This window comes from Grammomys surdaster, unplaced genomic scaffold (assembly GCF_004785775.1).
Source record: "Grammomys surdaster isolate TR1022 unplaced genomic scaffold, NIH_TR_1.0 203, whole genome shotgun sequence".
Lineage (NCBI taxonomy): Eukaryota > Metazoa > Chordata > Mammalia > Rodentia > Muridae > Grammomys > Grammomys surdaster.
In genome coordinates, this window is record NW_021604648.1 from 4,394,173 (window position 1) to 4,417,409 (window position 23,237).

The following is a 23,237-nucleotide window of genomic DNA, read 5'->3' on the forward strand; positions in this document are numbered from 1 at the left end:
GATCCCATTACAGATGGTTGTGAGCTACCATGTGGTTGCTGGGAATTGAATTCAGGACCTCTGGAAGAGCAGTCAGTGCTCTTAACTGCTGAGCCATCTCTCCAGCCTGAACACAGTGTTCTTATAGAAAGACATAAAGCTGATTTTAACACCTATAAAATCATCTCTCTGTCTTTCCTATGATAAGTACATCCAGAATCTTCAACTACTTCTTTAGCTTATGGTGTCCTTCATTAACCCTGCTAGAGATAGGGCATGAAGTCGTAACTTTTTCATATGCAGTTTAATAATAGAGCCTAAGAACCTGGAAGTTGATAATGGAATAAGACAGAGAAGCTATGCAATTTTCTAGATTTTAATGATTTGTCTAAACATAATTCACTCAATAATACATGCATGAGGATAAAAGATAATCCAGAGACAAACAGAGAAAACATGTACTGCAAACCCCAAGATTATATACCACAGATGCTCTATAATAACAGGGAGAGAACTGGACTTCTGTGGTTTAAGAATACAAAAGCAAGGTATCATATCAAGTATAAAAGTCTTAACCATTAAATATGAATATCATTTTAAAATATACTGTCATGTAAATATTAAAATTACCTCTAAATTACATTCAACACTGGCAAGGTCAAAGTCCCTTGACATCTGCTCTTGTGAATAGGACAATCTTTTAAATAATGGCTACCATAATTATAACTCCTTATTTAATGCATGCCTTGCTTAATAGAGTCTATGAAGTAATAAACATTTGTGCATCTCAGTAGCCATAAACCCATGAGATACCAAGTAATGAAAAGATACAGAGGAACCTCCAATGTATACAACTAAGGAAAAGAAGCCACTCAGAAAAGGCTGCATAATGAATTCCAAGTTCATAGCAATATAGAAACGGGGAACTACAGAAACACAAAGCATCAGTCAATGACAGAACTCCCACAGCAGGGCAGCTATTCTGAATCTGGTAATGGTGGGTACATGTCAAAAAGCACAGAGCATACAACACTAAGAATGAACGCTCATGTGAACTATGGGTTTCAGATGGTGATTATGTGTCAGTGTAGATTTATCAAAGGGAGGGATGATAATAATGAAAGAGGAAAACAAACATAAAAACAAGGAAAAAAATGAGACATCCTATAGTATTAGGGTATGAAAGAACTCATGGGATAGCAGACACATAAAAGGCAGAGAAGACTCACTGGGTACTAAGTTTTCCACAGCTAAAGTATTTTAGAAACTAAGTGGATAAAACAATATTAATTCAAGATATAGGACAGACACACCTGAGTTCACCCTGATTAAAATGACAGGCTAAATAAAAATGAACAAATCCTCTGTCAGATGTCCAGAGAGCCTGGAGAGTTTCATTTCCTACACCCCAAGCTCTCACCCAAGTGAGGGCAGAGTTAGGGATTCTCTTATAAAGAAGTGAGTCGAGAAAGAAGGCAGAACACTTTCCCTGAGGAGCTCTGACCATCACTACTTATCTAACAGTGCAGCCAACTGCTCAAGATACGACAGATACTCCCTCAGAGGTTGCAGTGTGAAAGGCACTTTGTCTCTGTGCTAGTCTTTCCAAAAACCTCCATGATCCAGGTCTAATATGGAGAAAACCATCAGATGAACTAAGACTAGGTTCCATCCTACAGGTCATGCAAAACAAAGAATGGGAAACAGCAACAGAAAAGAGGCTTGGGAACAAGACAACTACATTTCAGATGTCTTGAACTAAATCCTGGAAAAAGAAGGTATTATTAATAGAAAAAGTAGTGAAACCCAAATATAGCATGGAATCTGCTTAACAGTTGTGCTCATTAATGTTACGCTTTTCATTTTGACAAATGCATCGCAGTAACGGAAGGTGAGAGGGAACAGCCGGGGGAGCTGGGAACTGCACTGCATCTGTAACCTGTCTATACATCCAGAGACAGTTCCAGAACAGCATCTAAACAGTCATAAACCCATTAGACTAGTAGAGGTTCTTTGGAAAATGCTAGCCTTCTAAATTTAACCACACTTATGCTGTCTAACAGTCTTTTAAATAAAATTAAACAAAACACAAAGCCAAGAGAAAGAATGATAAAAATTTCTTACTAGAGTAACTCATGAAACATGATGTACTGTATATTAATAGTTCTAGAACTATGCATATTAAATTAGGAACATTTGCATGACATTATTAGAAACACATATAGTAAATTTAAGACCTGATATTCTACAAAATTAATCCTTCATTAAGTTTCATTATACACTGCATTTAATAGATCACTGTACTTTACTGAGAAAGAGGCATGTTTATTACATTAGCAGTTTTATAATACAGAAACAAGTGTTTGGTAAACTTGCATTCCATACATGATCCTTCTGAGGGAGAGAGACCTTGCCTCTGCCAGTATAGGTTAAAGAAATGAGTACTGTTCAGTTTGTTTTGAGACAATGCATCATATAGCCTAAGTTGGCATCAGGTATATAGGTATATTGCTATATAGGTAAGGCCGACATTGGACTACTGGTCCTCCTTTTTCTACCTTCTAAATATTGATATTACAGGCTAGTGCCTAGCCTAAAAGGATATTTATAAAGCTTACCTATACCTTGAATATAGGGCAAAAGGTAATTTAAAAAGTAATATCTGTTTGATGAAGTATAATTCAGACCCATGCAAAGATTATCACTTAGGAGAATGGCCTTGCTCTGTTTGTTTGTTTGTTTGTTTGTTTGTTTTTTTACTGTGAAAGGAAATACTCTATATTACATATGTATCAATTTGTACATTTTATACTCAAATGTAACAACATTTTTTTCAGTTATAAAAAATAATACTGGAATGTAAGCGTTTATTGGTCTATAGGACCCCAAACCATTTGTAATTAATAAGAATTCTTAATTAGCCAGTTTTTAAGATTGTCTGTGAATACATATGATAGCCTCTATATCTGAAGTGCTGGGATTACAGCTCTAAACTCTACAGAGTTTTGTTGTCCAACCTCTTCTTTAAGGAAGGGGAAGTTGGGCTCACAGGAATCACAGATAGTTTCCAAAAGTCTGGCGGTGGTGGAAATTTACTCAATTTAATTTAAGACTTGTTAATGGATCTCCAGTGCAGTATATTAATTTTCTTTTTAAAATTCAACTGCTGATAGTTTAGAGAAACGGTTCCGTGGGTAAGAGTGCTTGCTGCTCCTACAGAGGATCTGAGTTCGGTTCCCAGCTCCCGTACCAGGCAGCTCACAACTGCCTGTACCTCTAGCTCAAGGGGATCCAGTGTCCTCTCTGAACACAGGTATGCGGACATGCATGAACAGAAGCACATCCATTACTGAACAAAAATGTTTCCTACTTTCCTACATTTTTCTTTCAAGTGAAATGAGCTAGCATATAACTCAGACATAAACCATGAATAGCCTTTACTTCCATGCATATGGTCAATTATATTGAAATTTTGATTACATGGTTAGGATTTAAGCAAGAATAATTAGGAATAAAAAAATTTACAATTTCACACTTTGCTGTTACACCTTTTACTAAAAACAGACGTCTAGACTAGTATGATTTTTTTGGAGAATATTTAGACATTATTTCTTTTTCCTTTTCTTCTGATGTGTATGAGTATTTGCCTGCATGTGTGTGTATGTGCATGCCTGATGCCCTCAAAGGTCAGAAGAGAATGTCAGATCCCCTGGAAGTAGAGTTACAGACAGTTGTGAGCCACCATCTGGGTGCTGGGAACCAAACCCAGATCCCCTTTAAGAACAAGTGCTCCTAACCACTGAGCCGTCATTCTTGCCCCTCCTTTGGACATTTTCAAATTCTCCATTAAATCCACTTGGTAGACTAATGATAGAATATTTTCAGCTTCTACATTTGAGAACACTGTTTCATTCTGCCCCAAATCACAATCAGCATAAAAAGAAAAATAAAATTCTATACCCTGACATCACTTCTAGGTGAAGTTGTCCTGAGACAGTTAAGAAAGCAGGAACATCAAAGAAATTCTCCTCGGGTACCTTTATTTTGCTTGAAGGCTGTAAATAAAAAACACAAGCCACAAAAGCTATTATGAATTTTATGTTGCTTTTCACAACCACAAATGACCCATAGCTAAAAACAGTATTGCAGTTAGTCTATGTAAGGACTATTGTTTCTCAGTAAAATAAAAGGAGTTCATATGCCTAAAACAGAGCACACCTTGTAGACAGTTCTAACAGCTGAGGAGCTTACAACAAAATTTCAAAACACAGTAAATACAGGACATAGAAATTTTCATGAATTTTTCCCTAAAATGTAATTCTGATTAAGAGCAAACCAAGGCAACAGATTATGAATTAAAACATTAAATATGACAACTCACATGACCTCTTAATTTTGAACTACAGTTAAGACTTTTCTCAGGGAGTAGCTTCAAGTACATGTCATATTATTAAAATTTTAACTGTACTTTTACTATAATTTTAAAAAAACATTTATTTTTATTTTACTTATGACCATTTTGCCTGCAATTATGTAAGTGTAGTGAGTGCTTGCCTGGTGCCCATAGAAGCCAGAAGAGAGTGCTGAGTCCCCTGGAACTGGAATTACATGAGTTGCCATGTGATACTGAGAGCCAAACTACTTCCTCTGGAAGAGCAACCAGTGCTCTTCAGCATCTCTCTAGCCCCGAGTTTAGATTCTTATCAAAGCATTATAAACTAATGGACAAAATTACTACCAGTCTCTGTATCCACAGCCTCCTTAAGATTTAACTCAGACTGCACATGTGCTTTAATTCAATGCCTGCATCCTCCCCACCTCACTATTATCTCCTAAACAACATAACACCATGCACACGTGCTTCTGTGGCATCTCTCTTTCCTCAGGATTGTCGTATTTGGACTATCTGAAGGGGTTGTTTGTTTGTTTGTTTGTTTGTTTTGGTTTGACTTTTAGAGACAAGGTTTCTCTGTGCAGCCTTGGCTGACTTGGAACTCACTCTGTAGACCTGGCTGGCCTCACACTCAGAGATCTGCCTGCCTCTGCCTCCTGAGTGCTGGGAGGCAGGTGCTACTACCACCCAGACTATCTGGAGTACTTTATACTTCTATATAATTTTAAGGAATTTTTTTCTAGTACTTTGACTAATGTCATTGAAATTTTGATGGGGGAACTGCATTTGATCTGTATACTGATTTTGGTCACATTAATTCTCCCCAATCCGTAACATGAGCAGCGGTCAGTCTTCTAGTGTTTTCTTCAGTATTTAGTTTTCAATGCAGAGGTCTTCTAACTCCTTCATTAGGTTTATTCTTAGGCATTTAGTATCTATTTTGAGGCTACTGTAAATGGTATTGCTTTCTTGATTTCTTGCTTAGCATGCTCATTACTGGGACATAGAGAAGTTCCTATGTTTTTGTATGTTGATAAAAACTTTGGTACAAGTGCTTATCAGGTTTAAGAGTTTTCTGGTGGAATTATGAGCAGATTTCAATGTTTCATTTTATTAGCAGTTGGGCAAAAAGAATTTTAGACTTACATCTATCCAATTTACTTATGTAGCTGCAAACATAATCTTATTTCACTTTGTCTTCCAATGTTATATATAAGCATTTACAGGATGAAGTGCATACATTATAAGATAGCTTATTTTCCCTTATTTTACAATTAAATTATTACACTGATTTTTATATGTCTGTGTCTATTGAGTTATAGTGTCTATAAACTTTTAATTCATAGTATTAAAAAAGCATTGTTAACTATTTGCATTAGGAAATAATTCCATCAGGTGTGGTGGGTCATGCCTTTAGTTCTAGCACTTGAGAGGCAGAGGTAGACAGACTTCTGAGTTCGAGGCCAGCCTGGTCTACAGAGCAAGTTCCAGGACAGCCAGGGATATATACAGAAACCCTGCCTTGAGAAAACAAACAGGGAAGGAAGGAAGGAAGGAAGGAAGGAAGGAAGGAAGGAAGGAAAATATCCTAAGAGTGATGTCTACAAAATGTGGGTCTGCGGGAAAGTCCCAAGGGTGCTAAAGATGCAGTTACCATCCAGTGTAGAAAAGGGTCGAAGCCCTCAGAACCCAGAGAGAACAAGACCACAGAGGGCTGGAGAGTCTGATGGCTGTGTTAAAGATACCAAGGATGAGGAAAGGGAAGCAAAAAGAAAACAGGAGATGACTGGGTTCGGAGACACCTGTCTTGCCCTCAGTCACAGTGGTGACTCTCCTGTGAGCAATCTTCCCACAGCAGAGGACACCTATCATGTGAGCTTAGCCAGAGGGGTGTTTTCCTTCATCACCTTTTCGGTCTCAATAGTCTCACTTGATACTGTTAAAATCAAGCGAAAATCCCCAAGTCCCACCAGGAGGCCCGAGTTGCTTGGTCATGGTGTTTATCACAAGAATAGTAACTCTAACTAAGGCAGAAGGGAAATACTCCATAGGCCTATTCTCTTCAACATAGAGGAGAAAAGACTAGAGAACTCCAAAAACAGTCAGAAGTTTACAATAACCAACTAGATGCTAAATCAAGAAAATGGCAACTTAAAAATGGAAAGAAAGATTCAGTTAGCAGAAGAATGAGTGGACCAATATCCAAGGTAGTCCGAAGTAGGCTATAAAAACAAGCCTGATAAAACTTTGCAGGACTGGAGTAATGCAGTTTTCACTGATCACAATGGAAAAAAGAACCAGTATCAAAACCAAAACAAGTAACAACAACAAAACAAACAAACAAAAAACACAGAAATGAAAGATGACACATTTATCAAGGGAAAGGAGTTTAGTCATTTCTTATTTTAAAATATAATTACCCAGCAATTGTATTTCTAGGTGTGCATTAGTAAGAATTAAAGTGAGGCTTTAAAATAAATACTTAGAGACAGAATGAAAGGACACAATTGAGGTGGGTTGGGACTGCAGCTGCAGCAGCCATGCTCTGAGGTGACTTTGTCCAGAAGAAAATGAGACAGCCGAGGATCTGAGTACATGAGGTGAATGCAGAGAGAGGAAAAGGAGAAGGAAGTAGGAACCCAAGTATCCTTGCAGGCTCAGGACGAACCCTCTTGCCTTTCACCTGTGTGCAAGGAGCCTGTCCCATCAGGCTTCCTCTGGAAACAGCAGTGGCATCCCTTCTCTCTGAGTCTACAGGGGTCCTTCTTGTGCATCCATCCATGCAGGGAACCCTCCACCTCCAGGCTACTTCTGAGGGTGAGGGGTTACTCATCCTTTCAATTTTCTTTTATTCATGTGGGGGCATACCTCAAAGTATTAACTTTGCAGTTAAATAAGTAAAAAATGTATTTGTGCACAAATGTTCTTAACAGTATGTGAAAACAATGTTAATATTCATCAATGCAAAGATATATAAACAAATGTGGTATGTGCAAAATAGTCTTATCTGGCATAAGAAAGCATATACCTACATATGTTTAAGTATATGTTTTTATATTTAAATATAGATGAACCTTGGAAACTATGCAAAGTAAAATAAGATACATAATAAATTAACACACATTGGAGTTGTAGAGATTGGCTTAGTGGTTAAAAAAACTGGCTACTTTTCTACAGAAGCTGAGTTCAGTTCCCTACACCCACACAGTGGCTCACAACCATGCCTACCTCCAGTAAAAGGGGATCTGGTACCTTCTTCTAGCCTCCAAGGGCACCAAACACACATGTGAAGCACAGACATACATGCAGCAGAATACTCAGATATATTAAGTACATACATTTAAAATAAAGTAATGGTTATTGTGTGGTTCTGCTGTAGGATGGCTTGCACCCATGGGCTCAGGAGACCTGGGAAATAAAGCAAGGCATTACCTCGAGAGTAAAAACAAGGTAAGTCTGCATCTCTTGATTTAAAAAACTATCACCCTGGGGTTTGGGGGGGTTACAGTTAGGGTTAAGGCTGCCATCTTAAATTTGTAATTCTAAACACCTCTGTTACTAGTAACTGAAATATTAATAGATGAATTGGAGAACATTAAAGGTAAGAAATTGTGTTCAATAAAGCAAAGACAGACAAGGCTAACAGAAGAATGATGTATTAAGAAAAAATATTTGTAGCATATAAAATCAGTTCGAGCTAGCCATGGAAAGATAGCTTACTGGTTAGATAGATTATTGCTCTTCCAAAGGACCTGTGTTTGGTTTCCAGAACTAGTATCAGGGAGCTTAAAACCATCTGTAACTTCAGCTTCCAGGGTATCTGATGACCTGTTCTGGCCTGAGGGCACCAAGCACACACATAGCATATATTCACACAGATCTACACACATGCACATTAATAAAAAAAAACAAATCTTTTAGATTGTTAAGTGATTAGTGGGCAGAATACATAGTATACCTCCTGCAAAGAAAACAAGAAAGAAAATAATCTGCTCCCTAAATAAACAAGTAGATTACAGAAAAACATGGTTAAATGGCTAAGATATATGTGTAGAAGTTCTCAAACTTATCAAGACATTTAAAAAACCAATTATAAGAAGGCACGCTAAGAACACTTTACAAACAGCAGATGGCTAAAAATAAGGCCGATGTATAAGATGAAGTGCAGTTAAAAGTTAGCGCGGCAGGCAGGGCTGGAAGATGCGTCCCGTGATTCCTAGAGCCTGGCTATTCTCAAACACCAGTTACTGGTGTAAACAGAGCTTATAAACTCAATTAAAGTTCCATATCAAACAGGTTCAAGATGCAGAGTTTACGTGGGTATATCTAACCTACTCACACAGGCATTTTAAAAGTCTCAAGTGTTCCCTGCTGGCTTCGGAGGTCAGAGGTTTGTAAGAAGGATGTGACATGCTGCTGCAGCTGCTGTAGGCAAAGGGAAGGGTCTGAGATCAGCCTCTAGCAGTTAGGACAACCTGGGAAAGAGCTGCAAGAAAACAGATGGGGCACTACAAACGCAAGGCCCTGAGCTCTGGGAAAACGGGGACTCGGACAGAGAGGGTCTAGATGAGATCCAGTCTGGTAAGACAGGCTTTCAGCCTTAGTCACCGTCCAGCCATTACTTCTGAACTTACTGTAGAACTATAAGATTAATAAGTCACTAATGCTATAATTTGTTATAAAGCAATAGAAAATGATTTCATAAGAAACAGAAACCAGTAGGAAATGCTGGCACAGTATAAACTGTTACTGCTAATTCTACAGAACTTGTTAAAATTAAGAATGTATATAGGACCATCCAGATTGGCTCACTGGGTAAAAATGCCTGATGACTTGAATTCTATCCTTGGAACCAACACAGTGAAAGGAAAGTGCAGGCTGAGCAAGTTGTCTTATGACCTCCACACATACAGCGGAGTTACTGTTTCCCTTTTATGGACACGAGTTTTCCTCACATAATATACCTTGATTATGGTTTCCCCTCTCAGTTTCTCCCCGCCTCCTCTCCTACCCATATCCACTGCCTTTCTATCTTTCATTAGAAAACAAACAGGTTTCTAAGGAATAATAAAATAAAGTAAAATAAAACAAAAATTAACAAATTGAAATTGGACAAAACAAACAAACAACCAGAAGGAGAAGAGCCCAGGAGAAGGCATGGGAATCAGAGGCCCACTCGTTCACACACTCGGGGATCCCATAAAAGCCCTAAACTGGGAGCCACAATACAATGATTCTCAACCTTCCTAATGCTGTGACCCTTTAATATAGTTCATGTTGCAGTGACCTCTAAGCATAAAATTATTTTTATTACTACTTCATAACTATAATTTTGCTACTGTTATAAATTGTAATGCAAATAGCCAATATACAAGATATCTAATATGCGACCCTTGTAAAAGGGTCATCTGGCCCACAGGTTGAGACCCTCTGCCATAATATGAATACAGAGAAACTGGTGCAGACCTGTGGAGGCCTGACACATGCTGCCTCCGTCTTTGTGAGTTCATCTGAGCTTTGATCACATTGATTCAGAGGGCCTTGTTCTCTTGGTGTCCTCTATTCCCTCTGGCTCTCTCACTCTTCCCGCCTCTTCTTCAGGATTCCCTGAGCCCTGAGAGGGCATTTGATAGAGATATCCCATTTAGGGCTGAGTGTTTCAAGGTCTCTGTATCTGTTCCCATCTGCGGGAGGAGGAAGCCTCTTTAATGATGGCTGAGCAAGGCACTGATCTATGAGTAGAGTAGAATTGCCATTAGGAGTCATTTAATTGCTACTTTTTTTTTTTTTAGACCAATAGTATTTGGTTTTACCCTAGGTTCCCAGGTTATCTCATTTGCCTGCATGTATGTATGTATGTGCACTGTGTGCATGCCTGGTGCCCTTGGAGCCTCCTGAAAGTGGAATTATAGATGACTGTGAGCTGTTATGTAGTGCTGGGAACTGAATCTGAGTCCTCTGTAAGAGCTTAAAGTGTTCTCAGTGCCTGACCATCTCCAAAACCCCCACCACACTATTTTCATTTAGGAATTTTACACTGTGTTTTAATGTTTACTTAAGTATTTTTAATCACTGTATTCCTCATGGGGCTTTCCCTTCATGTTCTTGTCACTGAAAAGTAAACTCATGTACCACCTCAATTATAGATACTTTTGTATATTACCAGGTGAAGTACAGAACTGACTCCTACAAGCACAGGCGCACACATAATTGATAAATATTTAGTAAAAACAGACAAAAAAAAAAAAACCCTGTTAAGTAGCATGTCTGGATATGATGAAGTCCTTTTTCAGTCACTCATTACTAACTGGTATGTTGTCTCAAAGGAACTTAAAACTCTCCCTAAACTCTTGCTTATTCAGTTATACTAAGGAATTCTGGGTCACACACTGCTGAAAACACTAACTGCTGTTCACTTTAGTAGCTGAGGGTGGGGGTGGATGAGCCATGTGACCCACAGAAAATGACTCACACCAGGATGCTGGCCAAGCACCCAGAAGAGCCCATCAAGATCATCGCATACCTAGGACAAAGGTCAAAATCCAGAATACTGACAACACTGGATGCTGGCGAGGATGGGAAACAGCAGGCTCACTGACTGTTGACTGGAAGGCAAAGCTGCACAGCTGCTTTGTAACACACTTAGTTTCTTACAAAACAAACAAACTCTCACCATGAATCAGTAGTTTTATCCCTTTGTATTTTATCCATGAAGGCTAAAATATCATGTCCATATTAAAAAGAAAACTGTATAGGGATGTTTATAGCTGTTTTATCCATAACTGCCAAAACTAGGAAGCAACTGAGACATCTTTTAGAAGGTGAGTAAGCTGCTGTACACTCAGAGGATGGAATGCAGAGAAATTCAGCATGTAAAAAAAATGAGCTGTCAATCCTAGGAGGGATATGGATGAACTTTGAATGAGTTCTATATTTAAAAGAAGCCAGTCTAAAAAGGCTTCATATTAACTGTTTCAACTAAGTCAAGTACCTCACAATTATGTTTTAGTCAACAAAAGACATGTACAATTGTAGTTCCCTGAGACTGTAATGGGCTGGGCATAGTAGCTCATGCCTATAATCCCAGCTACGGAAGTTAAGAAATAGGAGTGTAAGGTCAATCTTGGCCACAGAGTGGGCGTTAAGATAGCTTCAACCACAAGAAACTTGTCTTAGTTACTTTTCTATTGCTGTGCTAAGATTCCATGACCAAGGCAACTTACAAAAGAAAGAACTGAATTTAAGGCTCACTGTTTCAGAGGGTTAGAATCCATGACCACTATGTCTGGGAGCATGGCAGAAGGAATGGCACTGCAACAGTACCTGAGAGCTTACACCAGATCCAAGGAAGCTGGGAAGGGGAGACACATGCAAGCATGCAAGTAAGGGAGCTAACCAGGAATGCTGTAGGCTTTTGAAACTTCAAAGCCTGTCCCCAGTAACACACACACAGACACACACCCCTGAAAACATGGACCCCAACAATGGAAGGACTTTATTAGTGAGGAGAAATATTCATGATTTATTTTCTTACATGGAAATCTCTAATAAAAACAAAATCCAGAACAAGAAACTGAAGACACCAGACAAGCCACAAGTGTATTTCAGGAAAGACCAGCTCAAGAAGAGCCTCAGGCAGGTCTTTCAGGAGGGACCCAGAAGCCACACTGTCACAGGAGATATCTCAAGACCTTTCTACTACTAGACTATGATAATGCTTCCTAGAAAAAAAAAATTATCAATTTGTAGGAAGAGTTAGTCCTGCAGTAAGTTCTACGCACTCTATAAGAGAGACTTCCTCCACAATCCCCAGGTCCCTCTGTCACTCGCTCATGACTGATCACCCACACAATTCAGACTTAAGCTACTTCATTAGTATCCACCATGTTTTATCTCCATTATAGATTGAGTCTCAGTGCAAGATTTTATTTAGACAAGACCTTTGGGCAAATATATATGAAACTAGTGCAACAAATAACATTAAAATTCTTCCCATGCTACTCTATGGGCCAAACAACCTTACCCTGGTCACACATATAAAAGTTACCAGAGTAACACAACTTTCCTAGGTTATTCTGCCATTAGAAGCTAGAAACTAATGTCGCAAAGAAACAGAAAACTAAGAATCACCAAATATTTTAGGATGTGTAGAACCAGTGACTTTTTTTTTTTTAAAAAAATCAAGGTGTAAAAACCCTTTGCTTCTTTAAGGATTTCCAAGAAAATATTAAACAAATGTTTTTGAATTGCCTCCCAGTTATCTGTTCTCACAGCGAACAAATATAGCTGAGCAGTCTTAGTCTCGAGGGAATGAAGTAGAAAAACCCACACAAGTCAGCTGTCTCCGTGTGTGAAGTGCAGCAAGGAGAAGCCAGCAGCAGCGAGCTAACACTGGAAAAGAACGAGGTCTGTGACGGAAAGTTTACTTAACCTCTACAGCCACCCGAGTGCTCACAGGCTATTCAGTCCCTTCGCTTTTCCTGTCCTCTATGCTGACCCCGCGCCCTCACTTCTGCTTCCTCATCATCTCAGAATGGAAAAGTTGAGAATAAAATGGGTAAAGCAGCAGCAAGCCACAGAAGCCTGAAAGGTCTACAGTCAAACTACATGCCGTTGCCCTGTTTATTCCAATCTGGAACTTCTCGTCAAGATCATGAAGGCAATGTAGAATATTACCTATCTGCATGCTCCACACCCTAGTGTGGGCTGGGGATTCAGTAGGTGTTTTAATCTCAACTGAGAGATTCTAAGAAAGCTAAATCTAATCTTTATGATACAGATAAAATAATGATTCAAAGGGACTTAGACATCAATACTTAAAAATGGAAACATTGTTAGGTCAAAAGTCATACACACACACACACACACACACACACACACACACACAGTCATATACAACCTGTTTGGGGTAAGATCAGTACTAGAATCCAGATTCTCAGGCTCCATCCAGTACATAATTATATTCCAGGTTGTTCTATCCTGCTTGTTTTCCCATAGAGCTACGATGAAGGCAGTGGTATTCAAGAATGATATTTTGTTTTGTTTTCTTTTAGATAGGGTTCCTCTGTGTAGTCCTGGCTGTCCTGGAATTCACAGACCAGGCTTGCCTCAAACTCAGAGATCTGTCTGCCTCTTCCTCTCAGAGGAGATTAAAAAATTAATCTGTGGGATTAAAGTGCTAGGATTAAAGGTATACACCATCACTACCAGGCTCAGATCTATAAAAATCATTCCGAAGGACATTCTCCCCCGCCTCCAGCTGTGTGGTAGACTTATGTGTCTGTGTGTGCATGTGCTTGTGTGTGTGTGGAAGCCAGAGGCTAACAGTAGGTGTCTTCTTCAATCACTTCTGCACCTTATTTTCAGAGCTAGGGTATCTCTCTGAACCCGAAGCTCACTGTTTTGGCTAGGCTGGATGTCCAGCAAACCCTCAGGAGCCCCTGCCTCCATCACTGGGGTTATAGGTATCAATTATTTACATGGGTGCTGAGGACCTGAACTTGGGTCCTTACATTTGTGCAGCAAGCAATTTACCAAGTGAGCCATCTCCCTAGCACCAAAGTACAGAATCTCAAGCCTCTAAGGACAAACCTTGCTATGCAGTCTCCAAGGATTTACAATTTGGAAACAGGGAACATAAAAGATTCCTATCAAGCTGTGCTCAAATAGGCTGCTAGAAGAGCTACAGGAACAGTCCCCACAAGACCTTAGAGGGCGTCACAGAATGAAATGAAAACCAAGGGAAACACAGCAGTTCGCTTCACTTTGCTGGGCATGTTGTTAACAAGATTTCCACTGCTGAGCCATACCTGATAAATCCAGTCTCCTTCTGTTTTTCAGTTGCTACAAATGTATATCTTGGTATACACTGACCTTCTAAACTAAAAATAATCTTCCTTTGAATTAGAGTCCATCTGCATTCCAGAACACCCACTAACAAGAACTGAGAGAGGTTTCATCTTGGCAACTATTTGCTGTACAGGAAAGGAAGCTGGGAGTTCAGACTGTAAACTGTCTGCTTTCCTGCTTAGCGTCTGAGAAAGAACAAGACAAATAAAAGAAAAAAGGGCCTGTTACTCCTAAAATCAGATGGTAAGGCTTGGGGACATGGGGTTGAATAAATATCAAGTCTTTTTTTTTAAAGGTGGAAAACCATGTTAACAAACAACAAACCCAGGCTGAAGCTGTGGAACTAACTTCACGCTGGGTTTTACACACTGACCACTGCGGTCCCTAATACACTTCTCTTAATCCAACATTTCTTTCTTTTATTAAAATTAGCTTTTTCAAAGCTCTTAAAACTTAGACGAAAACATAAATTTTTTAAATATTTAAAAAATTAAAATTTTAAAAATTAAAACTTGGTTCCATACTCTAAGAGCTGATTTGTTAAAATCTAAACCCAAAACAATTTCCCCACAATTATCACTAGCAGAAATAAATAACGGTGAACTGTCAATCAAAACATAAATATATGTCTTTCCCACAGCAATTAAACTGTAACAGTGTGTAGAGATTTAAATAAGAGTAGTCCCCCACAGGCTTATTAGACACACCGTCCCCAGTCTGTAGCGCTATTTGGGGAAGTTATGGACTTTAGGAGGTATAGTCTTGCTGGAGGAAGTACATCACTGGGGTGGGTTTGGGGATTCACAGCCTCACCCCATCTCATCCCCACTTCTGCTTCCTGTGTGTGGATAAAAATATGAACATCCAGCTCCTGGCCAGCATACCATGCCTTACCTATTTTGATGGAGTCCATCTCTTGAGAATGTAAGCTAAACCAAACCCTCTCTTCTTTACTGCTTTTTGTAAGGGTATTTTATAACAGCAACATAAAGGTATTTAATACAGTGCTATAACTATATTCATATGTGCAAAATAATTAGAACATAGTAGTATTCAATGAAACTTTACTGGTAACAGTGAAAAGAGTGGAAATAATCAAAATTCCACCAATAAAGACTAACTCCAATGTGCTAAGACACATGTAGTAATGCTCTGGAATAGTTCGTGCCCTTAAAGGAATAAGACAGATTCTTATAAAGAGCAGTAGGAACTACCGATAAATGAAGAATGAAGATATAGTACATTGAAAACAGTATTATTTGGACAGTAACATATTAAAAAAGACATGTTTATTCTTGTATGAGTACAAAATCCCTCTGAGTTAGCATATAAGAAATATCAGTATCAAGCTCACCCTGGAGGTGTGGATAAGGGAGAGCTGGTGGGCTGAGCAGCTCAGCTACCACTCAGGCCCAAATCTAGGGCTTTGAGTTGGTCCACCCCAAAAATCTACATCATCTGTGAACTGTTTCAGTGCATGAAAGGGTTGGTCCTGCTGACCCAAAGCTGCAGGATCTCCATGACACAGGCAACAGGATAATCTGGAGGAGTCCTGGTGAGGATCCAGATGGTATCAAAGAAGCCAGAGACCTCAGACCAGAAACAATGACTCATTGCAATAAACATTCGCAAGTGAAGATGTGTGGACAGAAGGGTACAGTGTGGGACACACTGTGACACACTACAGCTTCCACAATAAGATATTTTCTATGCTTTGTTTTGTTTTTGTTTGTGTGTGTCCTGTTTATGAGGGAGGGCAGGTTGCAAGGACAGGGAGTAGACACAGGAGATGGAGAGATGAGTGGCATGGGGTACATGATGTGAAACTCATTAAGAATCGATAAAAAGTTAAAAACAATACTCAGTATCATTATCATCACCACCGTCATCTTTGTCATTCCACTGTGTGGTTCTCAGTATGAGCTTTGTCGATGATGTCATTCTGTAACTCCAATTCAGGAGATCTAATGTCCTCCTCAGGCACCAGGCATGCAAGTGGTGTAGGCAAAGGTACACGCAGGCAAAATATCCATATATACAAATTAAAAAAAAATCAAGCAGAGCTCAAATGAGACAGGACATAAAAATATAGTCATAACATGTTATAATCACCAACATTCCCAATGCCCAGTAACGTCTTTTTGAAGTGGAAACGTATGGTTTCATTGGAAAGTCGGTTGTGTTAGATGGTGTTTTGCTGGGCAAGCATGTGAAGGAGTGTTCTCCTGAAGTGGACACAGATACGAAACGCTAGGCAGAGTCGTTTCACTGAAGCAGACACAGGAGAGAGGATGTTCTGCTAAAGCAAGCATGTGAAAGGACACGTGATAAAGGACTCTTTGCTAACAACATGCATGTGTTGTTCATGTTACACTGTGTAGTTGAACTGCATTTGTTGGAACTCTATAAAGAGAAATGCACCAAAAAACTTCTGGTGGTGTGCTGCAGTTTCTTGCCGCTTTTGTGGACTCAGGTTGATTGGCAGGATCAGTCAGCTGAGACAAACGCAAGTGCTGAAGCAAGATCCATGGGAGACACGTGAGGTGTGGAGAGTATAAACAGGACTTGATGGGCAGTGAAGGCCGAGCTAGGCTTGCTTATAGAGCTAGCTGTGCAAAACTTGTGGGTCTCGAGTCTTTGCTGTCTTCGCTTCCCTGAGAGAGGAACAGCAGAGACCTTCTCCTGGCATCTCTCCTGGTCCCTTCTGCTGATTTGTGCTGAGGCTGAAGCCTGGCTGTCTCTGCTAGGTCATGTCATTGCTGCTGATTTGTGTTTGCTATTCTGACTCTACTGAACTGGACTGCTAGTGTATCTGTGAAGTGGTTTGCAAGTGGGTCAAGCTGTTGCTGCTAACCTACGAACTGCATTGCCTATTACCAGACAACACAGATGGGAGCTGCTCCAAAGAATCTTTCTAAGCAAGTCCACTTCCTTTCCCACTACCTCTGGTGGGTACTGGACTACAGAGGAGGTTAAAGCATTTAAGAATTATCATTAAACATAAGGTTTGAAAAAATTAGAGTTACATCTTTTTATTTTAGAAAGCACAACAGTTGGGAAAGGAAAATGCTATCGTCTGCATGTCTATGGTACTTTTTGATTAAGCTTTCTTGTGTGTCATTCAGTTAATTCTTATAACTTCTAACTATGACATAATTTACACTCTGTAAGTGAAAAAAACTGAGGTGAGTATCTTTTTCCTTCCCCTTATTTCTCGAATGATTGTGAGACGGTCTTCTGACCTATTCCTCAGTGAAACTGGTAAACATTATTAAAAACAAAAGAAAACAACCATTAAGGTCTCTAGAAACAGTTCCAAGAACACATAGCAAACAAAGAAAGATCTATTTAAAACAATCCACCAAAAATTAGTATGGATGGAGGAGCCTATAGTGTTTGCATTAGAGGTCACTCCTGTTTACCCCTCCTCACAGCTTAGTATGACAGAAACTCGACCTGGACCAGAGGCTCTCAGCCTTCCTAACACTGAGACCCTTTAGTATACAGTTCCTCATATTGTGGTGACCCATAAAATAATTTGGATATAAATGTAATTTTGCTACTATTATAAGTCATAGTGTAACTATATAATATGCAGAATACCTGAGATGCAAACCCCAAAGGGGTTCGGACCCACAGATTGAGAACCACTGACCTAGATTGCTACAGCCAAACCATTTGCCTCTGTTTGCCCCATAGGTCCCACCCAGGTGGAAGGCTCTTGATCCAGTTCATGGAACTCCAGGCCCGGTGCGGCACACCCAGGACACCTGGAGCTGCTGTCCCCCTCAGCACTCAGTTTCTAAACGAGGAAGTTATTCACAGTCATCTATGTGTCTGCCTGGAGCACTAGAACCCTGGCTCCAAGATCTTGTGTCTGCAGAGACACAGGCCATAGAGCATCAGTCCAAATCTGCCCTAAAGGTCATGATTTGCAATAGTCTATGGGAAAGTTCACACAGAATACTCTCCAGAAGGGCAGTGACTGCAGCAATAGACAATGGGAGACTGGCAGATTCCCTGAGGACAAGCTAAACTGTAGATCTATTAGTGTGCTGGAAAGAAACTGGGAAAGCTGGCTGAGACCAGTCCTTCTGAGGTCAGAGCACATATGCATGCTGACCATGAGAATGATCCCCATATAGGAGACGGTATTAGATTGAGTCATGTGATGATGCAATTTACGGCCTCTGACTTTGTTGAAAATTATAATGCAATGAGCCTGGGGTCAGAGGAAGAGACAACCAAAGAAAGCCTGCCTAAGTTAGTAAGTGCACAGTCTGGGTAAGAGCACAACAGTCTTCACAGTGCTGGGGCAGAAGTAATGGTGGGGGGGGGGCGGGGTGACAGTGGTAAACAATCTCATATCTCTAGAGTATGTAAAAGAACTCCTACAACTCAATGGACTACAAAAAGATCAAACAACACAATTCCAAAAAGGTCAAAGGGCTTAGATACACACATACTCAATACATGTGGGAAAAGCCACTCACCCTCCTTAGTAGTTAAGACAATGAAAGTAAAGCCACAATAAGATACCGCGCCACACAACGGGAGAACTATAATCAAAGAGACTGAAAATAACGTATGTACGTAAGAATATGGTGAGACTGGAGCCTTCTTAACAGTGCTGGTGGCAATATAACTGCACAGCCACCTTGGAAAATACGATTACAGGCTTTGAAGTGTTGGAAAGTTACCAAATCTTAGAGACCAAAATTTCCTGGGGGCTTTTATTAGATTTGAAATGTCCATCCAGACAAAAAACTTGCACTAAGCTTTCCTTAGTAGTATTCATACTATCCCCAAAGTAGAAAACAATCCATCAGATGATGGAAAGATACACATCGTGTGGGCACCCACACACTAGAATATGGACTGGATATAAACACAGAAATACTGATACACACCACAGCATGGATGAACCTCAAATACTACAACAAATAAAATATTCCGGGAGAGGCAAATCTATGTAAAGTAGATTAGTGGAAGTTACAAAGTGGGAAAAGGCTGCGAGTGAGTTCTTGTAGGGCCATGAAAGGCAGCCTGATTTCTGGTTGAGCTAAGGTTGGAAACCCCGGTGGCCCTGAGGGACGGTAAATATTTACCTGGTTTCCAGACACCAGGCTCCTGACACGAGGCCGCAGCCCTCCACAGATTTGTGGCCTTCACTCACATAAGGGCAACGCCTCAAGCCCCTTCACAGGTAGAGGACTTGACCACAGGTCACACAGCCTCAAGACAGATCTCCATTTTAATAAGGTACCTAAAGGCCTGAAGGGCTTAGCCAATTAAGCTTTCCTTCCCAGACACTACTCCCTGCAAAAGGTATTTAACCTCAGGCCCGCCCTGTGAAAACGGGGTATGGTTTTTACTCCTCCAACTCTCCACCATGACAATAAAAGCCTTAAAACCATGGACTGCCTCTTTTCATGGGGATCCACCACGGGGAGCCATGGAGAAGGCCTCTGTCTACAGAGCCTCCATCTAGTCTCCTGGACGAGGCCTCTGGAATTCCCCTCTCCCGCTCCATTCTCAGCTCTTCTGTGGCTCCCAGCAGTGCCTGGGTGCCCAAGAGCCTGAGAACCAGACGCCCCGACCCTCTGAAAGCCCAGGGTGCCCCGAGCCAGCTCCAGCTGTCCCCAGAACCTCAGACTGTGTTCCCCACCCCCAGAGTGTTGTCCTGCTGTTTCCCATAGCAGAACACTCACCTGGCGCCCAGGTGGGGTAGGAGCAAACTTTCCACGTCCTGCCTCCCCAAGCGGCCCGAGCCCAGTGGCTGAAGGGACGCACCCCCGACCCCCAACACTACAAGTTCTGGGTTTGTTTTTGGAGGTTATGAAAACATTCTCATACTAAAACATCGCAACTGACTGGAAAACTCGCCTAGCACACTAAAAACAATGAAACTCACGTAACACATTAAAAATAATGGGACTGTATTTTTAAGTGAGTATGGTTAATGGTACATGAAACATATCTCAAAAAGTGCTCACACTGTTTTATAGACAGGATCTCACGACCCTCAGGCTGTCCTCAGAATATAGCGAGGATGACTTTAAATTCTGGTCCTTCTGTGTCCACCTGAACTGAGCCCAGGGCTTTCTTTGTGTATGCTGAACAAGAATTCTCCCAACTGAGCTACCTTTCTAGTCCCAACAAAACATTTTTAACAACAGACATACAATAAAAGTCCTGTTCTCCTCATTCCTAAAACCGACCATCTTTATCCTCTATAATCCAGCAATGGGCAGCTTCTCATGTGTTTACTTGGAATCTAATAAAAGCCCCCAGGAAATTCAATTCTCTAAATCTTTTTTCCCTGAAACACCTTCTCTGAAGCACTGTCAATTCACATGTTCACTTAAGAGCTTTAAGATTTATTTATTTTTCATTTATGTGTATGTGTGTGAGAAGAGTATGTATACCACAAAGATGCAGACCACCTCAAAGGCCAGATGCTGAAGCTGGAGTTACAGGCAGTTGTGAGCTACCATGTGGGTACTGGAACTGAACCTGGGTCTTCTGCAAGATGACTAAGGGCTCTTAACTGCGAGCCATCTCGTCAGGCCCTAAAGCTTTTTCTATCTACTTAATCATCACTGACCTCACTTTGCTTGTGACTCCCTGTCACCTGTAATTGGTAACAGTGGCATCTCAACTCGACACAGTTTCACCTCATTCTCTGCCCGCAGCCTCTAACTCATGCCATCTCTTTTATCTTCTCAGAAACAAACCACTTGCTTCTGGGCTTACAATGGATTGCATTCTGATAAATCCCTCATCAATTGAAAGTATTAAATATTGAAAAAATACATTTAGTATATCTACCCCATTGACCATTATGACTTAACAACATGCTACACTGTGGAGTTCGTGTACAAAGAATCATGGAGCTGACTGGTAGCTGTGGCTTGCTGCTACTGCCCAAAATCAATAAAAAATATTCCTACCACATATTATTAGCCTAAAAGAAGATTAAATTTCAGAATATGGTTTCTGGGCTGAGGGTTCAGTGGTAGAGTGCTTCTGTTTAACATGTTCAGGGCTTTAGGATTAATTCCCAGCACAGCAAAACCTAAGTTCTGTTACTGCTGAATGCCTACCACTTTTTGCAGCTTTAAAAATCCCAAACTGATCCATCCTAAACTGGGGACCACCTACAGATGCTCCAGAATTGTGAAGATGAAATATAGTGTTGAATTCAGCTAGGACACAGTGACCAACCAGGAAAGAGATACAGACAGTGGCTATCAAGGATGATAAAAAGCACTATCCTTCCTTTATCAAGTCCTAACTTACCAGTTTAGAGACCAGAACCTCAACTACAGCATCATATCCTGTGCAATATTTAAGACAGCATCTTGAACACAGATGGTATCAAATGTGTGCTGAATGACAAATGAAAGCCCTGAAAACAACTTCTTACATATGTATGTAATAGCTCCTAAATCTTAACAACTATCCAAAGTCTTCCATAAGAACTAGAGATGACATAAAGAAAACAAAACTGAAACAGGGCATGTACTCACTCCTCAATGAATCCTGCAAGTACATATTCCTACTTTGATTTTCCAAGGTGACTCTTAATGCTGCCCTCAAACTGCTGTGTACTATGTATTGTTATCTTTAAATGCTTAGGGATATTTCAATGCTGAGGGGGTGTGCCATTCATTAAAAAAGCAAAAACTTGCTGGTCACTAGCGGTACATGCCTTTAATCCCAGCACGGGGAGGCAGAGGCAGGTGGATTTCTGAGTTTGAGGCCAGCCTGGTCTACAGAGTGAGTTCCAGGACAGCCAGGGTACACAGAGAAACCCTGTCTCTAAAAACAAACAAACAAACAAACAAATAAATAAATAAATAAATATAATGTTCGATACTTTTTTTTTTTTACGTACTAGTATTACAGGAACACTATACCTCCTTTGGCTCTCAAGTAACTTTTATTTTGTTTTTTCCAAAAAGCTAATTATCATCAAGATTTCCTCAACTTTTATATGAAGGACAACATTTGATTCCTATTCTTAATAATGACTACAATAGGTCAAGATAACCTCTTACAGAGAATACTTAAGAGAAAGCATTGTCACCAGGAGACAGACAGTACTGAAGCAGAAAGTAAATCTTGTCAGCTGACAGAGACAAGCAAATGGATATATAAAAAAGCACCTTTTAGGGTTAGAAAAAAAGCCAGTAAATAAACAGCAGAAACATGAACGTATGATTCAACAACATATGGTACCATGAGTCTACTACTAGATAATGATTTGGAACAGTAAAATTGGTAAATGAATGGCTTCCAAAAGCTTACCAGAAAGAAAAAGCTGGTTGAGTATTTGACTTTATTTTACGTCATGGCACAGTCTTGTGCTGCCCTAAAATGCACAAGTCTCCCATTTTCGTCTATCTGAGTATTGGAATCACATGACTGTAATTACAAGCATCAAGCGTGGCCTTTTCTGGTAATATGTGGGTTTTGTTGTTGTTGCTGTCTTGGTTTTTTGTTTGTTTGTTTATTTTAACCTATAACATGGACAGGCTTACAGTGCCTGGCACATGCTAAGAACTCAGAAGATAACTACTAAGAAAGAATAAACTTGAGTTTGGAGAGATAGTTCAGTGGTTAACAGTGCTCATGGCTTGCAGAGAAGGCAGGTTTAGTTAATAGCACATACATGTAAGCTCACACTCATCTGTAAGTCCAGTTCCAGGGTACCTGGAGCTCTTGCTTGGCTTCCACAGGCATCAGGCAGGTAGGAGGCATGTATACATACATATGCAGGGAACACTCACGCATGTAAGATAAAAATAAATCCTTCAAAAATAATTAAACTAAAGGTCTTTGCATCTTGCCTAGAACAATAAGGCAAGAGGAAAATAAAAAGCAAAAGAGGATACAAACAGGAAGAGGTCGGAGTGTCCTTGTCTGCAGAGGATATGAGTCTGTACTTTAGTGGCTTCGCAGTTACTGTGATAAAATAACATGGTAAGAATGATCAATGGGAGAGAGGGCT

General features: G+C 40.2%; 1 protein-coding gene across 3 annotated transcripts in view; it reads right to left on the minus strand.

Annotated features, from left to right (window-relative positions):
* The window catches only part of Nars2 (asparaginyl-tRNA synthetase 2, mitochondrial), a 103,754-nt gene that overhangs the window by 52,661 nt on the left and 27,856 nt on the right, over positions 1–23,237 (minus strand). For 2 of the 3 annotated variants that reach the window (XM_028770706.1, XM_028770707.1), the window contains exon 6: positions 3,940–4,034. In XM_028770706.1, the coding sequence (XP_028626539.1) occupies positions 3,940–4,034 (95 nt within the window). Of the gene's footprint in view, positions 1–3,939; positions 4,035–7,710; positions 7,781–23,237 lie in introns of all 3 variants that reach the window. The other variant, XM_028770708.1, reaches the window with a different exon arrangement.